Source organism: Gadus macrocephalus, chromosome 4 (genome assembly GCF_031168955.1).
Source record: "Gadus macrocephalus chromosome 4, ASM3116895v1".
In the NCBI taxonomy this organism is placed as follows: domain Eukaryota; kingdom Metazoa; phylum Chordata; class Actinopteri; order Gadiformes; family Gadidae; genus Gadus; species Gadus macrocephalus.
The window spans coordinates 22,946,870-22,965,586 of NC_082385.1; the positions used below are offsets into that span (position 1 = coordinate 22,946,870).

General features: G+C 42.3%; 1 protein-coding gene across 1 annotated transcript; it reads left to right on the forward strand.

The window, feature by feature from the left end:
• The first annotated feature begins 8,566 nt into the window (after positions 1-8,566).
• On the forward strand, positions 8,567-10,577 carry LOC132455466 (uncharacterized). Its single transcript, XM_060049328.1, has 6 exons — positions 8,567-8,840; positions 8,939-9,075; positions 9,170-9,263; positions 9,394-9,732; positions 9,811-9,994; positions 10,558-10,577. The coding sequence occupies exons 1-6, from the start codon at positions 8,679-8,681 to the stop codon at positions 10,575-10,577; spliced, it is 936 nt and encodes a 311-aa protein (XP_059905311.1). The 5' UTR covers positions 8,567-8,678.
• The last annotated feature ends 8,140 nt before the right edge of the window (positions 10,578-18,717 follow it).

Here is an 18,717-nt window from a genome sequence, read left to right on the forward strand (position 1 = left end):
ACTATGCTTGAAGGAAGCAGGATTATTACCAAATTGTTCACTTTATTTTGTTTTTACACATTTTAAGATTTTATTTAAAGTCACATTTGTCTCGTTATCTTTTTTGCTGTTGTTGATCCGAAAATGATCCGACCCGTGATTCAAAAACCGTGACACGATCCGAACCGTGAGTTTTGTGATCCATTGCACCCCTACTGTTGGTGGTGGTGGAGAAGGGTTAGCAGAGGAAGCGACAGTGACAGGTTGGCGAAAAAGGCGGGGGGCAATGGGGAGAAAAAAAGACAGTTTTCAACAATAATGGCTGGTGCAGTTCCCGTGGTTACGATATGGGGGACAAGCCATGGTGTGTGTGTACTGCAGGACATGTGGCCCGTCCGTTGCAGGCAGGACCCATTTTGTAAATGGATCTACACAATTGTCATTGAAATGACACAACGAAAGCCAAAAGCACAATACGTGCAGGGACCGCTGCATCACACGAAGCTCCCAGCCCCTCCCCACCTCATTTAATAGGATAGATGAGACCAATCGCTCGGCGGAGAATGAAGAAATAATCATCAAGTTTAACACCGCCTACAACATCGCTAAAGAGGAACTCCCGTTCACAAAAAAAAAAAATGGTGCTACCTTATTTGTTTTGGTGCTACTAAATGAAAAGCTAGGTGGCACCAGTGTTACCTGTGAAAAAGTTAGTCTGGAGCCCTGCTCCTGCCAGATGCTCACTTGTATGGCTCTCGTAAACCGGACGAGTCTGTAGCACGTAGCCTTTCAGCTCCCAATCTGATATGAAGTGAACAGTCACTGTAAGGTAGCTTGTTGTCGCTCTAGATGTCCAGCCATCAGTAGAAAGAGCAACGAAGTGGGTTTGTCTCAAGTAAATTTAAAAATTCGGTTTCAACTTCTCTCCTAGTCACTTCGTACAGTTCTGGAATTATTTTGCTGCGGAAATGCGTGCGGGAGGGGATATTAAAACGAGGATCAATGGTCTTTATCATGTGACGGAATCCCGTGCCTAAAACTACTGAATAGGGCTGCATGTCTTTCCCTATGAAGACGCCCATTGAGTTGGTTATTGCCTTGTGTTTTTCCGAATTATACGCATATTGTTGCTGAAATGCTGCAGCAATGGATGGTTGTGTTTTCGGCGACAAACCAGATCTCCGTGCTGCTCCACTTAGAGTTACAGCCGGGTGATGACGGCGCAAATGGCTCAACATGTTGGATGTATTACCTGTGGAGTAGGTGATCGTAGTAAAGCAGTGCTTGCACACCGTGCTTTGCTTGCAGACAATCTTTTTCCCTTTGTCATCATACTCCACACTGAACCCAAAATGTTCCCATACGGCGGATTTGAAAGATGACGGTGCCTCTTCAAATTTTCTTTTCTCCGTTTCTTGTTGACTCGCCATGATCGTGCTGCAACAGGGAAAGTTTCGTTTCTCCTCACATGGATCTCCAGTGTTTGCATTCAGAGCGCTGATTGGCTCTTGGGAAAGTCAGTACAATTCTGATTGGTTGTTGCATGGTTGTGGAGAGCAGAACTCATCCCCTGGGTCCCAAGCAGTCATGGCTATCGCCCAATACTTGTGTGCATTCATTATAACCACATATTAAATTAAAAGTTTAATGTCACCCATACCGTAATATCGCGGTTCACCTGGGTCAACCGAACCGAACAGGGCGAACCGAATGGTTTGCTAAAATACCGAAAACCGTTGCATCCCTACTGCTGTCCCTGGTTGCTGTTACCCTGTGTTTGCTGTGGTGGAAAAGGGTTAATCAAACAATCCTTCTTAGAATGTCCTTCCTGGTTGCACCCATAACATATTAAAGGACCCCTGCGTTGTCCTTGGGATCCATGTTGTTGATTGTTTCTAAACTGTCCTTGGGGCCCCTTGTACTGATTCTGTCTATTTGTATTTGTGGGGTTCCCATAATTATGGATGTGTACATGTGTGACAGTTGGAGTAGGTGACAGCTGGCTCTGAGGCTGTTGTACTGGGAGAGAGAATGCCTGTCGTGGATATTGGTTTTGAGGTGCACCCTGCTGGACGGCTTGCGATATTACAGCAGCTGGTTCTAAAACACCTGCCTGTCTCTTCTTATCTCTTTCTTTCCTTGTGAGATCTTCCAGCTGAAGCTGATATAGCTTCCTCTGGACCTCTTTGCTTTGTTCCTGTATTCTTTGTTTATTCTGACGATATTCATCCACTGCATGAACTAAATGGTCATTAAAATCTCTATGAGATCCTGATGTAAACCGCCCAACCACATCCTCTAACTTGGCTTTGATTTGGCTGGGAAGTGTCTCTATCACAGAGTTTCTAAACATGACAGAGAACACCGGATGGATCTCAGGATCCTCATCCGTCTCCATGCGCCATCTGTCTACTTGGGCCTGCAGGTAGGATGCAGGGTTCTCTGTGTCACCAATGGGGAGACCTCTCATGTTTTTAGGATCCATGCGGACCGGGAACTCCCTCCTGAGTGTGGCCCACATCGCCCCTCTGTAATGATCAAGTGTGGTCTCATCATACTTTCCATCCAGTATATTCAACCCTCCATTCCTCAGTACAAACTCCATCTTGGATAACCCCAATACTCTTGCCAACAGAGCTTTCAGGTCCCCCACTGCAATTAGCTTTCCCACTGTGAGCTCCTCAAATGTTCTAATCCATTTTGACGCCCCGTTTTGTATGTTAGGGAGTTTAGAAATTACTCCCTTCAAGTCCTGTGAACCCCACGGTTGATAGTGGACCTGTTGTCCTTTGACTAGAATAGGATAATTTCCTGGGAGGGTGTCGGGTGCCTTTTTTCCCCTTCGTGCTCTCCTTAGTTTCCCCCGTGACTGGAGTACTAGGGGGCTTTGTATTGATGTACTGCAGCCAGACTCCTCTGTGCCTGGGTCCCCACTGACCCTCCCTTGTGTGTTACATTTATTATCTCCTTCATCTAGTGTGACTTCCCCTTTAAATTCCACGTTGCCTGTTACCAGTGGATACAATGATGCTGGTTTGAATAGCGGTGGCTCAACCTTCAGAGGCAATGGTTGAGCCTTGTCGTTATTATCTATTATTTCTCCCGCCACTCTCTGTAATGTTCGCCATCTCTCTCCTTCCTCTAGGAACAAAGCTAGTACTAACTTTTCCCTGTCCCTCTTTGCTAAGGCCGTTTTTCCACTTCTGTTATCTATGTAATTCCTTATTACTACCTCCATGTCCCTATACATTATTGGATCAAAAGTCCCTCCCATGGGCCATATAGTGCCTGATCCTTCTGTCCTTTCTTCCCATTTCTCAGAGATCTTTTTCATCTCACCTTTGAGCAATAGACGGTCTTTACTCAAAATCTCTACCGCTGTTGGTGCCATTTTAAATTATTACTTTATTACTTTATTTATTTTGAAATACACTATTTATTAATACAATTTATTTGAGTTTATTCTACTAGTTAGTTTAAATGTTTTATTATCTCTAAGGCTGCAAATGTGAACTCTTCCCCGGCGCTCGTCTCCCTCCCTGCTTTGCAGGCTCCTGCTCGTCCCGTGATTTCGCGTGCACATGCAGTTAGAGTCAACACGATTATGTTTAAGTCAAAGAAGATTTACACATTTATTCATTCCTTCAACAAATTAACTATTCTCTCTCCGCCTAATTTATTTATGACAGAATCAACAAAAAATAAACCGGGTCGTAAAAATCTCCGAGGTAACTTAATCCTAACACGATTTAAATACAGACAATAAACCGATTCGTACAATTTTAATATTATATTGAAAAATGTCCGAATTGTTTGCAATTGATTACAAATAAAAGGTTGACCGAGCGTAGAAACTGGCCTTTTGGTTAAAACATGAACGGTCGGATGGATAATCAACCAACCAGAATTTCAAACAAGTACCTATCGCTTCACTAGCCTGGTTCTACCAGACTCTCGTACTTCACTTCATTTCATTTCATTTGTACAGAGAGTCTGGACCTAATCAATTGAGAAACGTTAACTCACTTGAAGGCGGGTGTCTGTTGAAGTTTAAAATTATTGGATCTGCCCAGTGCCACTCTGGATCTGCCATAACCAATCGCTAACGTTTGGTTGTGACGCATGTCATGCGCCGGGAATCACGCGCAGGTTGTACACAAACCAAACACCTTGCGCATCTGCACGAAAATGTCCGTCGACGACAGCTGCAGGTTTTGTTCGTCGAATTTAATTTATCAGGGAAAAATTGCACATTGTAAATCAACTACCGACCTACTACAACAACTCAAACTGGTGTACGACTTTATCGTCATTGTTCTCAGACACGCCCTCTGTTCGCTGATTGGCGGCCGCTGTGGCGGCACCAGAAAACCAAATTACATACAGCAGGTCCAGACCTAGTACTGAAGGGAAATTCAAATTGAGCGGAAGTACTTAGGCGGGCGGAGCCAGGCTATCGCTTCACAGTGCCAAGATCAGAATTACAAATTAACTATTTCAGTTTATCCAAGAGCTGCATCTCAATTGGTCCACGATCAGCACATTAAACTCATTCACATCGCACTCCAAACAACAAGCCTATTCTTCTAAAATAATGGCTGAATACATAACAACTCGACCAGATCAAGAACAAACAAGAAACTTCTCAAAATACCAACACAAACGGTACCCCAACCAAGAACCTTATCTATTCAAAAGTGCGAGAAGCCTGCTTTCTCAAAAAATGCCAAAAACTGAATTAGAAATTCACCATCAATTGTTGCAGGATTTGCAGTTCAACCGCTCCAAGATTAGAATTGAAAATTCACCAGTCGGCATCCCAAGGAAACCTCTCTCAAATAAAAAGTAATTCATCCACAGCAATGAATTCTAACCCAACTCCAAATGAGATCTCAGAAACCCAACAGTTACGCACTCATTCGAACTGCGGACCCAACTCCAGCCGAGATCTCAGAAACCCAACAGGTACGCACTCTTTCGACCTGCGGACCCAACTCCAATCGAGATCTCAGAAATCCAACAGGTACACACTCTTTCGACCTGCGGACCCAACTCCAATCCAGATCTTATAAATACAACAGTTACGCACTCTTTCGAACTGCGGACGCACTTTTCTATTGGAACTTTCTCACTAATTCGTTCCTCTAGAATACAGCCACAGGACTTTATAGTAGGTCTATTTAACCAAAGCACCAAAACACCAAATAACAACAACTCGTATCAAAATAGGGAGCCACAAAGCGTCTTGGTAATTTAGAACCACAGACGCGCGTATGGCCTATGTGCGCGCGCACGTCAATCTCTCCCGGAGCCCCCGTATCTCTCACTCGCTCATTATCTATAATTTTGGTTCGTTTGATCGAAGAGACACTTTACCTGCTGCTCAGCGTTCAGACGGGGCAAGAACAGATCAAACGACTCTATCCTATATATGGCAAGACAACTTACCCTTGAGCTCTGGTCGTATGATCCGTTCACGTCCCGTCCTCTGGCCCGGCAGCTGGCGAGTCCCTATTTTCTCCTGGTCGTGACGCCAATATGTTGTAGATTAACCGAGATATAAAACACTTAGACTAATTCAAGAGAGAGAGTGTAAAAGAAATCGAGGGGTCCGGACAAAGAATTGACAAAAGACTTTATCGTGAAGAAAAACCACAACGATAACAGCCGAGTAGGTCTTAAGAGTCACTGCTGGACCACGGGTTCCAGCTTCTCTTTATACACACATACATACAACAATTCCTTTGTTCTAATGGAGGTTTCCGCCCACATCAAACTTTGTCTTAGCACATTTTCAACAAAGTGATTTTGGACACCAGTCTGAGGTCAGCATGCATTAACCCCGTAGCCAAGATGACCCAAGGCTGAAGGCTGAGGTCAACATGGCTTGACCCCATAGCTTCCTGCTCATATCTGTGTCCCACCATCTGTTCTGACCCCAGGCTCTGCAGGTATCGTGTGTCTTCTACCATTAAGATATAAGGCCTAATAATAATCATAGTTTACCATAGAATATACTCATTAATTTCTACCACACTATCTATCTATCTATCTATCTATCTATCTATCTATCTATCTATCTATCTATCTATCTATCTATCTATCTATCTCTCTCTCTCTCTCTCTCTCTCTCTCTCTCTCTCTCTCTCTCTCTCTCTCTCTCTCTCTCTCTCTCTCTCTCTCTCTCTCTCTCTCTCTCTCTCTCTCTCTCTCTCTCTCTCTCTCTCTCTATCTAGGCTACACAGCCAAAATTGGAGTGTTGAATTTTCGGGGTTAAACATTTCTGAGTTGTTTTTCACTCCCAGAGTGTAATTTTAACACATTCTGATTTAAATGGTGTTCAGAGTTGGAGTTATATGACAGAGTTGATCACATCAGTGTTAACGCAACTCTGCAGAGATGTAATTAAAGGTTGGGCATGGAATTCTCTTTTTTGGCCATTTTTGCAAAATTACTTGAAATCCTTATCATAACCCACTTACAGACACTGAGTTAGAAGTATTGACATGAAAATTAAACAAGTCAATCATCTGTGGAACGGGCAGGGCTCGAAAAACTCCAATGATTTCCAGAACCACCGAGTGGCATTGGACAGTAAGTGCGTCAATCAAACGGTCGTACTGTACTCCCCCTCCCCCTTCGTGTATACCCAACCTTTAAGTTCCGCCCATGCATTTCACTTCTACGGTTGGAGACAGAGGAGGCAAGTCTGGACATTTTCTACCACTCATGCAATACTACACAGTAAGTGCAATTAAGTCAAATTTACTGAAAAATCTATTTATGCTGTGTATTTCAGTGTGTTTAATGCAAGGACTGATCAGCAAATTGGTGCTGGTGATTAGCCACTTAGCAGACTATGCTAATGGGCTAAGCTAACCACGTGTTACTAAAACCGTCTCCTATTTCATCAATGACGATTTAACAATTCACATGCAAGCTTAAAGCGATAAAAAGACCAGCTTTATGATTTTTATTGTATAAATCTCGTTTGAGGCCGATTTTTGGGCTTCACTATGTTCATCGAAGGGGCTGCATGTCCGAACTTGTCCCTACACGCAGACGGGCGTTTCACGTGTCTATTTGTGTGTACTGTATTTGGTGACCCATCATCAGATTATGTGACCTGCAGTGTTGGAAAAGGTATTCGGATAATTTACTTCATTAAAAGTTTCTAAGTATTTTACCAGTTAATTTACTTAAATTACTAAATTAAAGCTAAAGCACAAAATGGCTTTTCCCGCAGTCTGCCCATTCCCGCCGTCCGCCCATTCTGACACACATCGTAACTAAATACATTTTTAACCGTTTACCTGCGTTCAAAACATTTAACATATCTACACACTTGTATCTTCAATAAAATAATTTATACTTAATTCAGAATCACGGTTTGAGTTCCATATCGCTTAGTTTTCAGTTGATGGCATTGGACAGTGAGTACGTCAATCAAAATGTCATACTGCACTCCCCCTCCCCCGCTCGTGACCCCTTCGTGCACGTACTCAAAGCTCGTGACCCAGAGCAAGCTTCTGTTTGTTGTTATCCTGCGGTAGCTACTGGAGCTAGCTAACTAGCTAATCCACATTTGGACCTAGAACTAGAAGACAACCCTAAACTCTAACCTAGCTAGCCTGGCTCGCTCTTGCGCATCTGTGTTCGCGCTTGTGCATGATTGTGCGTCCATGTACTTGGAATGGGTGGAGTCAGCGTTGAAGGAGAGGGACCATTCGAGTTGTGTGTTTTCAAAATCTGCTGGCGTTTCGCAAATCCCATACCCAACCTTTAAAAACTAAACTTCACAGTCGCACCAACGTGAACCGCTAGCCGCCATGTTTATTGTTTAATGGGAAAGAAGGGTCGCATGGACTATACGTCATCCAGCTCAGGTTGCGTAGCCGTGCGTGTGTCGAGTCATTAGCATCTGTACCGTGGCCTGAGCACACCTCTCCCAAGTGTGCTCAGGCCAAGGAATGGAAGTGGACTTGAGTACGGTTGGTGCACTCACACTAGCCAAACAATCTAGACTTGAGCAAGGTACAGGTGTGAGATGCACCCTCACACACACACACACACACACACATACATATTCTAGTTTTTACCGTTCTTCCTTTGAAATGTTTATTTACTTTGTCAAACTTCCTTGCATGTCTCAGTAAAAATGCTGGTCCAGGTGAGGTACGGCCAACAGCAGAAATATGTGAAGTTGGAGGAAGCTGAAGGACGGTTTGATTTCCTGCAATTCCATGAAAAAGGTTAGCAAGGCTTAGGAAAAAGGTTTAAAACCACACCCATGTTATTTTAAATGCTCATTCTGTAAGCTCCGTAATGTTGTGTATTCTGATGCCTTTAATTTGCACTTAAGAGGGAGGGGGTTGTGAGGGGAAAATGCTCTAGGTCTATTGAATGATTATACAGTGCTGATATTTAATGGGAAGTTATTCGCTGTGAGGCAAGAACACTGCTGACTTAAAAAGCACATTCAGTTTTATCTTATTATCTTTTCTAGTCATCGAAGGATTTTGCCTGCCCACTGATGCTAAAGTTACATACAAGGATGCAACAGGGACAGAAGTTGATGAAGATATATTCAGCGACCTCGTTGGACAAGGCAATGTGATGCTGACAGTTTTCTCAGATCAGGGTGAGATATAAAGGCAGGCATAATTAAGCACTACACCTTACAGAATATAATTACTAACATGTTTTCTATTCCTTTAGAATTATCTGACAGCTCCTTGTATTCTGCTCCTGGGCTGTCTGACTCAAGCTTCAGCTCAAGTACATCAACTGTTATAATAGATGAGGTCTATAGCAAGAGACAAAGAATCGAGGATACACGTGATGCTGCGTCTGCCGAACAGGTTTCTTAATACTTCTTAATACATTTTTACACTCTTGAGTCTCTGGAAAAGCTGTTTATCCGCATGTTTGTTATTCTCATGTTTTTGTTTTTTATTAGTTGATTGAAGCTGTGCTGAGAGGCAAATCCGGAGGTGAAGAAGTACTACAGGAGTACCAAACAACAGAAACCCTGACAGATGCTGCAAGAAGACAAATGGTTAACATCCTGGTGGCTCACATGATTGACAATCATGGGTATGTTTCTTTCATATTGTCTTTATTTGTGCCAAATGACTGCATGGTCATTGCATTAAATGTACTCATTTACTAATTGAATATCTGCTCTCAGGCACCTTCCCACTAAAGAAACCAGAGAGGATTATGCACATGGGATAGTGATGCTGTTCCCTTCCCTCAGGGATCCATATTCCAAGAAGGGCTATGTAATAGTCATTATTATTGTTTACACTTTCATGTAATGATAAAAAACTGTGGATGACATTGATATTTGAATTCCGTGAGATTGCTCATGAGCCTGGTATGACGACACATTTCATTTATTTTTCATTTCAGGAACACTTCTATGATTCTGCAAGCAGCACAGGATACATTTCTTGGCGTCTGAAAACAGTCCAGAGGAAGATTCGTCAAGGATCTGCAGTGCCACCAAATAGCGCTATTTGCTTTTCTCCAGGAGGCCCAAATTTCCAAAGAACTGTTCATGTTGAAAGGCAGCTTGATGGTGATGCTTGCCAAGAGGCCATGTCTTTGCTCAACCATACCACAGACAATTCCCTAATTTTCCAGAAGATGAGAGAGACCTTTCTGCACCGTCAGAAGCTCGTTAATGACCCAGGCAGAAGTGTTGATATCCTCTCCAGCTTCCCAAGATTCCTGGATACAAAAGGATTGGTAAGTTTGAGATGAGATGTTTTAGAAAGCTAGACATTTGAAAGTATTTCCTGTAGTTGAATATCTTCTTTCTTAAAGGTGGACCAAGACTTCACTCTCCTATTTGATGATGACACATCCTCCAGGCTTCTTCAGAAATGGGATTTGTTCTTCAAGCCAAATGTCATAAAAGAGGCTAAGCAGCTCACTTCAACACCAGAGTTGCGTCACTTGGTGCAGTCAGCAGAAAGTCCCCAAGGAGATGATCTTGATGAGGCAACAAGTGAGTTGTTTTTGTTTTAATGCATTTGCTATAATTGCAGTTGAACTTTTAACTGCAATATTTCATTTGTTTATTCTGTGTATCTCTTAAGCGTTGATCAGATTTTTTGGATAAATGTGACTAATAGATGGATGACTGTTTAAAACTTTCTCATAATGCCTCCTTGTTCTCATTCAAACTTGAAAAGTATTACATTTGAAGTTTTCAGTTAATTCTTTTGTGTCTCTTTGTCCTCAGCCTACGACCAAATGGCCTCTCTGTTGTTGCTGTTACATCTCCTTCCACCACCTCCAGGGGGACTGAAGTCTCCAAAAATTAGTGCATCTGATGCAGTTGAGAGACTTGTTGTCTTTCATAATGTATTTATATTATTACGTTGATTATAATAATTGTCACGTCACCTTCTTAGCCACATGTAAATGAGGGTTGCTAAAAAATTGGATGGTATTTTAATTAAGTCTTCATTCCCATCTTGCACTAGCCAATGAGAAGATGTATGAATAATCACTTCCATAATGTCGTTTTCTCTGTGGCTGTACATAATTCTTGTGTCTAATGTTCAGTTTTCATATTTCTACCCTAGTCATGCTGCAGTTTGGAGGAGCATCTCCGCAACCAGCAGGGTCGACAGCCATACCTCCTTGCGGTCGGGCGTCAGAAGAGCAAGATTGACAGCTTCTACATCACCATGGATAAGCATCTCATCCCGTGCAAGGCAATCCGCTTCCTCGGGGCATGCGATGAACTTTTCAAAGCACATTTTGTGTTTAATTTGTCTTACGATGTGGCACTAGTGAATTTTTACACGTTCCTGCAGACAACAGTGTATAACATTGATGTGGGGAAAATGAAGGAGTCGCCCAGAGCGAGACTGCTTAACCATCCAGGAGCACTTACACCCTGTGAATAAGAATACTTTTGGTTGGAGATCACGTTGTTTTTTTGTCTAATAAGCTATTTACAGAGAGTGTGGAAAGATGTCTATTAAAAAGTGTGGAAAGATGTCTATTAAAAATGTCTGAGCTTAGATTTGATAAACCTTTTGATATTCAAAGCTCATACAATGTTTTAGATGAAAGTTTGTATATTATACCTTCATTCACAATGTTGTAATTAAACTGACTGCAAGGAAGAATTGGCACAAATAAATTATTTGAAATGATATTGTTTATTGTAATTAATTAATATTAACATAAGTATATATTAAATTAATGAATAAATATTTAATAAATGTATTTTACATTTTTTCAGTGTAGATAATTTACACTTTAGGGAGTGAAATTAACACTACCCATATAGTTAAAACGTACTTGGAGCAGTGTTAGTTGTCTAATCCCTTAGTGTTACTTTAACTCTGTTTTGCGAGTTAAAGAAGGAACTCTGGCAGAGTGTTAAAAGTTTAACTATTTTGAAAGTGTTAATTTAACTCTGGAGAGTGTGGAGCTATATAAACCCTCAAAAAGTGTTAAAATTAACTCTGTGGGAGTTAATTCAACACTGGACTTTTTGCTGTGTATCTATCTAAGCTATCTCTATCTATGTATTTACTTATATAATCTGACACTGTCACTCTCTCACTAGCGGCTTCGGCTGTCGTCCAAAAGCGGAGTACCTTATGTGACGTCATGCAATGCATTGTGTGAGAAATAAGAATCATTGCTAACCTGTGGCTAATAACCATATATCACCTACTTTTCCTTATATTTATTTTTTGTGATACCCTACAACATCAAATACAATGGATAATTGTTTAAATGTTTATTACCAACTAGAAAATTGCCAGAAAATAAAATTGCCCTTTAATTTTTTGTGTACTGTATTTATATTTTCCTGCAGGCCCTTTTATTTTTTATATAGTTATGTATGGCCAAAGTACATGGGCATAATGGAATTTCTTCCATTTCTTGTGTTCAATGTTCAATGTGTTATATACATGGTAGGTATGGTATGACCACCTTAAATAATACAGTCAATGTCCCGCTCAATATAATTTCATCTGTCATTGTCTATCTTTCGTAAATAAAGATAGTTCAAAAAAGAAATGCCTCGTAAATGTGCAATGATAAACTGCTCTAACAGTGGAAACGGATTGTCCGTCTTTTCGTTTCCCAAGGACAGAAAAGGGTAGTGTACATTATTAAGGATTATTACACGGCTCTTCTCAATGCTGTAGACTACTCAAGTCACTTTCATGGGCCTTCCCAACGTTCAGCTGTCAATTATTTTTGTTTATGCTCTGTTCACTTGCATGGGCACTTCACAGCTTCCGGTGGTGAATTATATTTGATAATTCACCATTGCCAAGTATAATTGACCGCTGTCAAGGTAAACAAACAGATGTTTTGCCATTTAGATTAATCTAGATTAATTTTGGAATTAATCTAGATTAAAAAAAATAATCTATGGCCACCACTAATATATATATAAACCATAGCAATTCCATAAGAGTATAGACACATATTATTTTGTACACTCAATTATATTAGCTAAGTCAAATAAACCAAAGACAGAAGACTTTGCATCAAGGATTTTTATTTTCACCCCAGGCAAAAAATGTTTGATCTGCAAAGAAAAAAAAAAAGTGTTTTAGCCTAGCCAAATACATTCCTTAAGCTTCCAAAACGTTTAATAATGGCAAGTATCAGGTTATTTTTCTGGCCCATAACAAGCAACCCTGTTCCCGGTTTCCAGTTCTGTCAATTTCCCAGTGTCTAGAAAGGAAACAGATTGCGGTTCTTATAGGCACAATAACAATGCAAGATGTAAAACAGATAATTGAAATAAGTGGAGGGATTAAGATTTAGTCTAGCAATAGTTGACAACAAGACTAATTAATCACATGACCTCTCACCTGTAGCCCTCCTTGCACTCGTCGCCGTTTTCTGTCCTGCAATTGGTCTTATTCAGACCTTAGTGATTTAATGACAACATACATTCACTATGAAAACATTCATGTTGGTCTGTTGACAGTGAGTAAAACTGTTTTTTTGTGATTTGATTCAAAAGTGTGATATTCAGGGCACTTACGGCTAAGGGAAGTTCTGCAGGAGAGCAACACACCACCATCTCTAATTTGCAGCATGTTTTCCTTTGAAGAAGGAAATGCAGGAAGATGTTAATATGTTGTAAAAAAATAACACCTTTTACACTAAGCATAATGTGTCATGATTTACACATACCTCTCTGAAATCACAATTGGCCCCCATTACAATGCACAGAGTGTCACGGTTTGACCGTGACACCAATGATTGGATGTGGTGGCAATCGAAAGGCAACATCCCGCTCCTTTGAGCAAAGTCAGCATTCAAACGACACTGGTCGACCTCACAGATGATCTTCTGTGCTGGCCCCCACCTATTCTTGATTACATGTATGGGTGTTGCAGGACCACAACAAAAAAAAGGTGAGGTTGGTGTGTTTTCTCCTGCAGTGTGTTTTGAAGTTTCTTTTGTTTAAAATCAACTTGCAATGAGGACAACAGAATTTATTTTGATCACTTGATGCTTTAGTGGCCGTGGAACATTCTGCAGGAGCTGAGTGGGGGCCACAGGGAACTGAGGGAGCTTAGCGGGGGCCACAGGGAGCTGAGTGGGGGCCACAGGGAGGTGAGTGGGGGCCACAGGGAGCTGAGCGGGGGCCACAAAGTGCTATGCAGGGGCTGCACCTCCTCCTGGTGTATTTGTAGGTGCCTTAACAATTGCAATCGATTTCTAAGTGTTGCTGCACAATAGCAACAATGAAAATGTGTTGCTGTCCGACAACTTAATCCACACTTGATTATTGTGAACTCTGTAAGAGAGGAATAAAGGAAATAAGATTCATACTTGTGAAAAAATACAAATGATTCATTTGTGTAATATTTTAGATAAGCACCTTTGTGTTTCACAGACGAATGGCCTTTTACATTGTTGTCAACCTTATATTTTGTACCCACGTATTTACAGAAGGGAGAGTGGAACAGTTCACTGTTGGTGATATTATTAATGTTTGGTGTATCACCATCCAAAAGTATACTAATGTGTCTCTATATTTCAGAGGGGAAAATAATAAACATTAAAAGGCACAGCATCACTTAAACCCCTGCTAAAACATAACTTTTACCATCTGAAATTGACACTGACATTTTGATATTTTTTACCACATTGACGTCATCAGGAAATGCCTCAGGAAAAGGAAGTAAATCAGCCTGAGCATGACCATGGAGAGCATGAGAGGCCTCCAGCTTCCGTGAACATAGCAAGTTAATTCTAGGAGGAATGCTGCATACGGCGACACAGAGATTTTCCTCCACGGTGCTGAGCCGACATCTGTATTTATTTTTTACGAAAATGTCTTCTCGCACAGATAGGTCGACCCGAAAGGAGTTAGAATGTCCATGGCAGCCTTGGACAATCTGGGGTATTCCTGCGCAACAGACAGCCAGAATTCCTCCAGTGATTTTGAGGCAAACGATGTCTGTATGGTTCGGTCACTGGATAGCTCAAGCAGCGCATCTTCGAGCTCAGATGACAGATCGTTTGAAGAGCAGCTGGTGAATGGTTGTCGTATCCAATCATAATTCTCCACTTTTCCCGTCGGAAAATATTGATGGAATTTTTCGAGGAGGCTTTGGAGATGAACGTTGATGGAGGCCTTCAATGAATTTACATTCACGTCTTCCTCCTCCAAAAAGTCATGCAGCTCCGAAAACATCTCAAAATCCCCCCTCTCCGCACGGACTGCCCAACGCTGCAGCTTTTTTGTGAAAGCACTCACTTTGTCCGAGAGGGTCAGGATGTTAGTGTTAAGGCCTTGTAGTGACAGGTTGAGCATATTTAATTTGTCGAATATGCATGACAAATAAGCAAGACGGGCTATCCATTCCGAGTCAGTGAGATGGTGCGCAAAAGCGGAGTTTGCGTCTGAGAGGAAGGTGCGCACCTCGCTTCGCAACTCTAACAGGCGTGTAAGAACCTTGCCCCGTGAAAGCCACTTAACTTCAGAATGGAAAAGAAGGGATTCGTGTGTAGACCCCATTTCCTGACAGAGTAGGGTGAAGAGTCTAGTATTGAGTGGGCGAGATTTGATGAGATTCACCATTTTAATTGCTGTCTGGAGAACATTGTTAAGCTCGGGCTCAAGTGTCTTGGATGCCAGGGCCTCTCTGTGGATAATGCAATTTTGTGAACTTGGCATGTGGTGCAACGCTAACGCCTCGTTTCCACATACGTATGTTTTTCGTATCCGTGCTTCCGTAAATTTAAGGAAGGGGGCGCTAGTGTTTTACGTACGGACATGAATTTATTTACGGTCAGCCAAAAAGATGGGGTAACGTATGATAATGGCCGTTTTTAGGAGACCGGTACTTTGGAACATGAGGATTGACATATACAGAGATAAAAACAAAACCAACCAGGCTTGGGAAGAGATCGGCGAGGAGTTTGGCCTGCCAGGTACTTACATGTTTTGTGAAAAACATAAAAACTTTCATACGGTATCTCCGTAAAACGACGGCGAAAGTAAAAAAATTTGAACGTATATTACGGACATTCCGGACAGAAATTTTACGGAGGGGAGGAGTCTCGGAGGAAAAACTGACATTACGGAGAATCACATAGGAATGAATGGACTTTCGGTCGGAGACGGTTGGATCGCATACGAGAATGTACGTATGTGGAAACGAGGCGTAAGGACCTTTCCTTTCAGCCCTTTATTTTTCCCCAACATAGCTGCCGCACCGTCTGTGCATATGCTTAGGCAGTTGGCCCATTGCAGCCCTGCGTCTTCCATCCAACCATTGAGACAATTCAAAATGTCACTGCCGGTACACCTTCCTTCCATCGGAGAGCAGAACAGCATGTCCTCGTGAAGTTTTCCTTCATAACTGTCAGTAGTCTATGGAAAGCCATGAAGGCCACAATCTGGTGTTCTGCCAATTTCTGGCAACTACTGCCAACAAACACCAGACACTTGTCACGTCAGTAGACTCATCTAACTGTAAAGAAAACCTGCAGTTTTTTACTCTCTCGATTATCTGACATTTCATGTCATTAGGCCTAAAAAAATGTTTTGTTTGGTTCCGGTTTCCGACCGACCCTGTCAATTTATGTGCGACCCAAATTATTTTATGAGCTTTAAAAAAAAATAGTTTGCATTTTTTTTTGATGCAAACTATAATTACGTTTTGGTACAGCACCTCTTCATTCTGTACAAGGATGAGCGATTTTTCTCGTTTTTAATATGAAAACAACCTACCTAGTAATTAGGTTGTTTTCAATTAATTACTTGGTAGGTTGCCGCTGGAAAAAAAAAATATTTTTTATTTATTTTTTTTAGGCCTTAGCGATCTCGATAATGCGCTTGGACACTGTATCATTGGAGAGGGGTATTTGCTTGAGCGCACTTGCAATCTTTTCACCATGCATTGCGGTGGTCGTCGCAATTGCTGCAGGGAGGATGAGGCTTTCGGCAATTGTGTGTGGCTTCTGTGCTTTTGCCACAAGGTGGGCCACTTCGTAGGAAGCTGCCAAGGCTTTGGCGGGCAAGGTTGCTTGCTCATGCACTGCGGTCTTCTGACCTTGCAGGGCAGCTTCTTTTCGCAGAAAGAAAGTCATTTGTTTCGTAGCGTCCTCGGGATGGCGGGTTTCGAGATGTCGTTTCATTTTGACAGGTTTTAAGCTCTCATTCGCCAGAACATCGCCGCAAATCACACATTGTGGGTGGTCGAGGTTGCCTTTTACTAGGCAAGTGAATCCATATTTCAGAAATTCTTTTTGATAATGCAGACGCCTCGTTTGTTCCTTTTTATTCTCACCGGCCTGTAGACTTGTCCCATCTGAGGATCGCGGAGGAGTAGACGCACTGGTAGATGGCACTTCCAAGCTTTTGTTCGATTTATTGAGCAGCCACCTCTCCATTTTGGCTTGTAGGCTACCTATGTATTTTTATTTTGTTCTACTTAAAAAGGCGGAGGGAGCAGATAGTTACATTGTTTCTATCAGCGGAGTAGCCCATTGGCTGAACCAGATCTCGTTGAAAGACAAAAACATATTTTCTCTCCTCTCGACTTAACTGCGTGTAAAGAAGAAAAGTGTAAGAAAAAGGCAGATTTTTTTCCCCAATATTATTTTCCTTTGTTTCACCTGGCATAATAATAATTTGGGTCATAATAATTGGCGACCCCACAGAAGTTTTTCGGGACCCCATTTGGGGTCGCGACCCCTAGTTTAAGAATCACTGGTCTAGAGCACCACTGCCAGCGATGCTCAACAAGGCAGAAGAGGACCTGGAAAAAGAGTGTAAGGCGTACGTTGACAGTGTGATGGCCCAGCTTCCGGCAACAACTTCAAAACTGGACCAAATCAAAGAGGCTCAAAACAAAGACGATACATGCAGACGTCTCAGTGGCCCCATAAAAAGGGGGTGGCCGGATCACAGGAGACAAGTCCACGAACTGTTACTTCCCTATTGGCCAGAGCAGTCAGATCTGCATGTAGCTGAAGGACTGATTATGAAAGGTGAGAGGCTGCTTATTCCAGACCACGTGAGACAGGATATACTGCAGAAACTTCACCAAGGGCATCAAGGAATCAACAAATGCCTTTACCAGAGCAAGAGAATCGGTCTGGTGGCAAGGTATTACATCACAAATAAAGCAGATGGTGGAACGATGTGACACCTGGGCTATGGAAACCCCAACTCCAATTCAACCAATTATCACGACAAACTTACCAAGTAGACCATGGCAGAGAATGGGGGCTGACCTCTTCCAGTGGAGAAATGGAGATTATCTTGTCGTAGTTGACTATTTCTCCAGATATATAGAGGTGTGCAACTTGACCAGCAGCACGTCAGCCAAACAAGTGATTGCAAAGCTGTCTTTGCAAGGTTCGGGTGCCCAGAGGTTCTGATCTCAGATAACGGCCCACAATTCTCCAGCCATGAGTTTGCTCAGTTTGCATGCGACTTTGACTTCAAGCATGTGACAATTAGCTCCAGGTATCCACACAGCAATGGAGAAGCTGAAAGAGCTGTAAATACTATTAAGTTACTTCTTGCCAAGGAAGGGGACTTTCACAAGGCTTTGCTGGCATACAGGGCTATGCCCCTCGCTCAAGGGAGCTCCCCGGCACAAATCATGATGGGGAGGAGGATCCGGACCCCAGTTCTCATCTCATCTAGACAGCTACAGCCACAGTGGCCAGACCTGCAGCCATTTAGGGAGAAAGATGCATCCCTGAAAACACAGCAACGGCAAGCCTTCGACCGGCGACACCGTGCACAGACTTTGCCCACTCTGATGCCTGGGCAGAAGGTTTGGATTATGCCTTCAAAGACGCAAGGTACTGTTGTTCACAACGCCCACACACCACGCTCTTATGAGGTGGACACACCTGGGGGACAATTGCGCCGCAACCAATCTCATCTGAGGGTGGTGCCCACGTCACGGGTCACCAGGTCAGGGAGAGTAGTTAACTCTCCAAATAGACTGGACATTTAAGAAAAAAAAAAATTATAACAGTGTTTCTTGTTATGTTCTGAATAAGTCATGCTCTTAGCTGAAAATTCAGTTGTCATGAGTAAGCGTGCAACATGTTCTGTTTGAGTTATCATAGGAGCGAAACCCTTGGCTAAAATGGGGAGATGTAATGGCAGGAGTACGCCAGGGAGTGGCACTGCAGGACTGTGGGGTCAGTGTGTGTTCAGTAATGTTGAGCTGAAGAAGTGTTAATAAAGTTATGGAG

Excerpts from the sequence above, each read along its gene's own strand:
- LOC132455466 (XM_060049328.1), top strand. The coding sequence starts at position 8,679 with ATGTTTTCTATTCCTTTAGAATTATCTGACAGCTCCTTGTATTCTGCT. Across the intron at positions 9,076-9,169 it reads CACATGATTGACAATCATGG|GCACCTTCCCACTAAAGAAA; the intron begins GTATGTTTCTTT and ends ATCTGCTCTCAG. Across the intron at positions 9,733-9,810 it reads TCCTGGATACAAAAGGATTG|GTGGACCAAGACTTCACTCT; the intron begins GTAAGTTTGAGA and ends TCTTTCTTAAAG.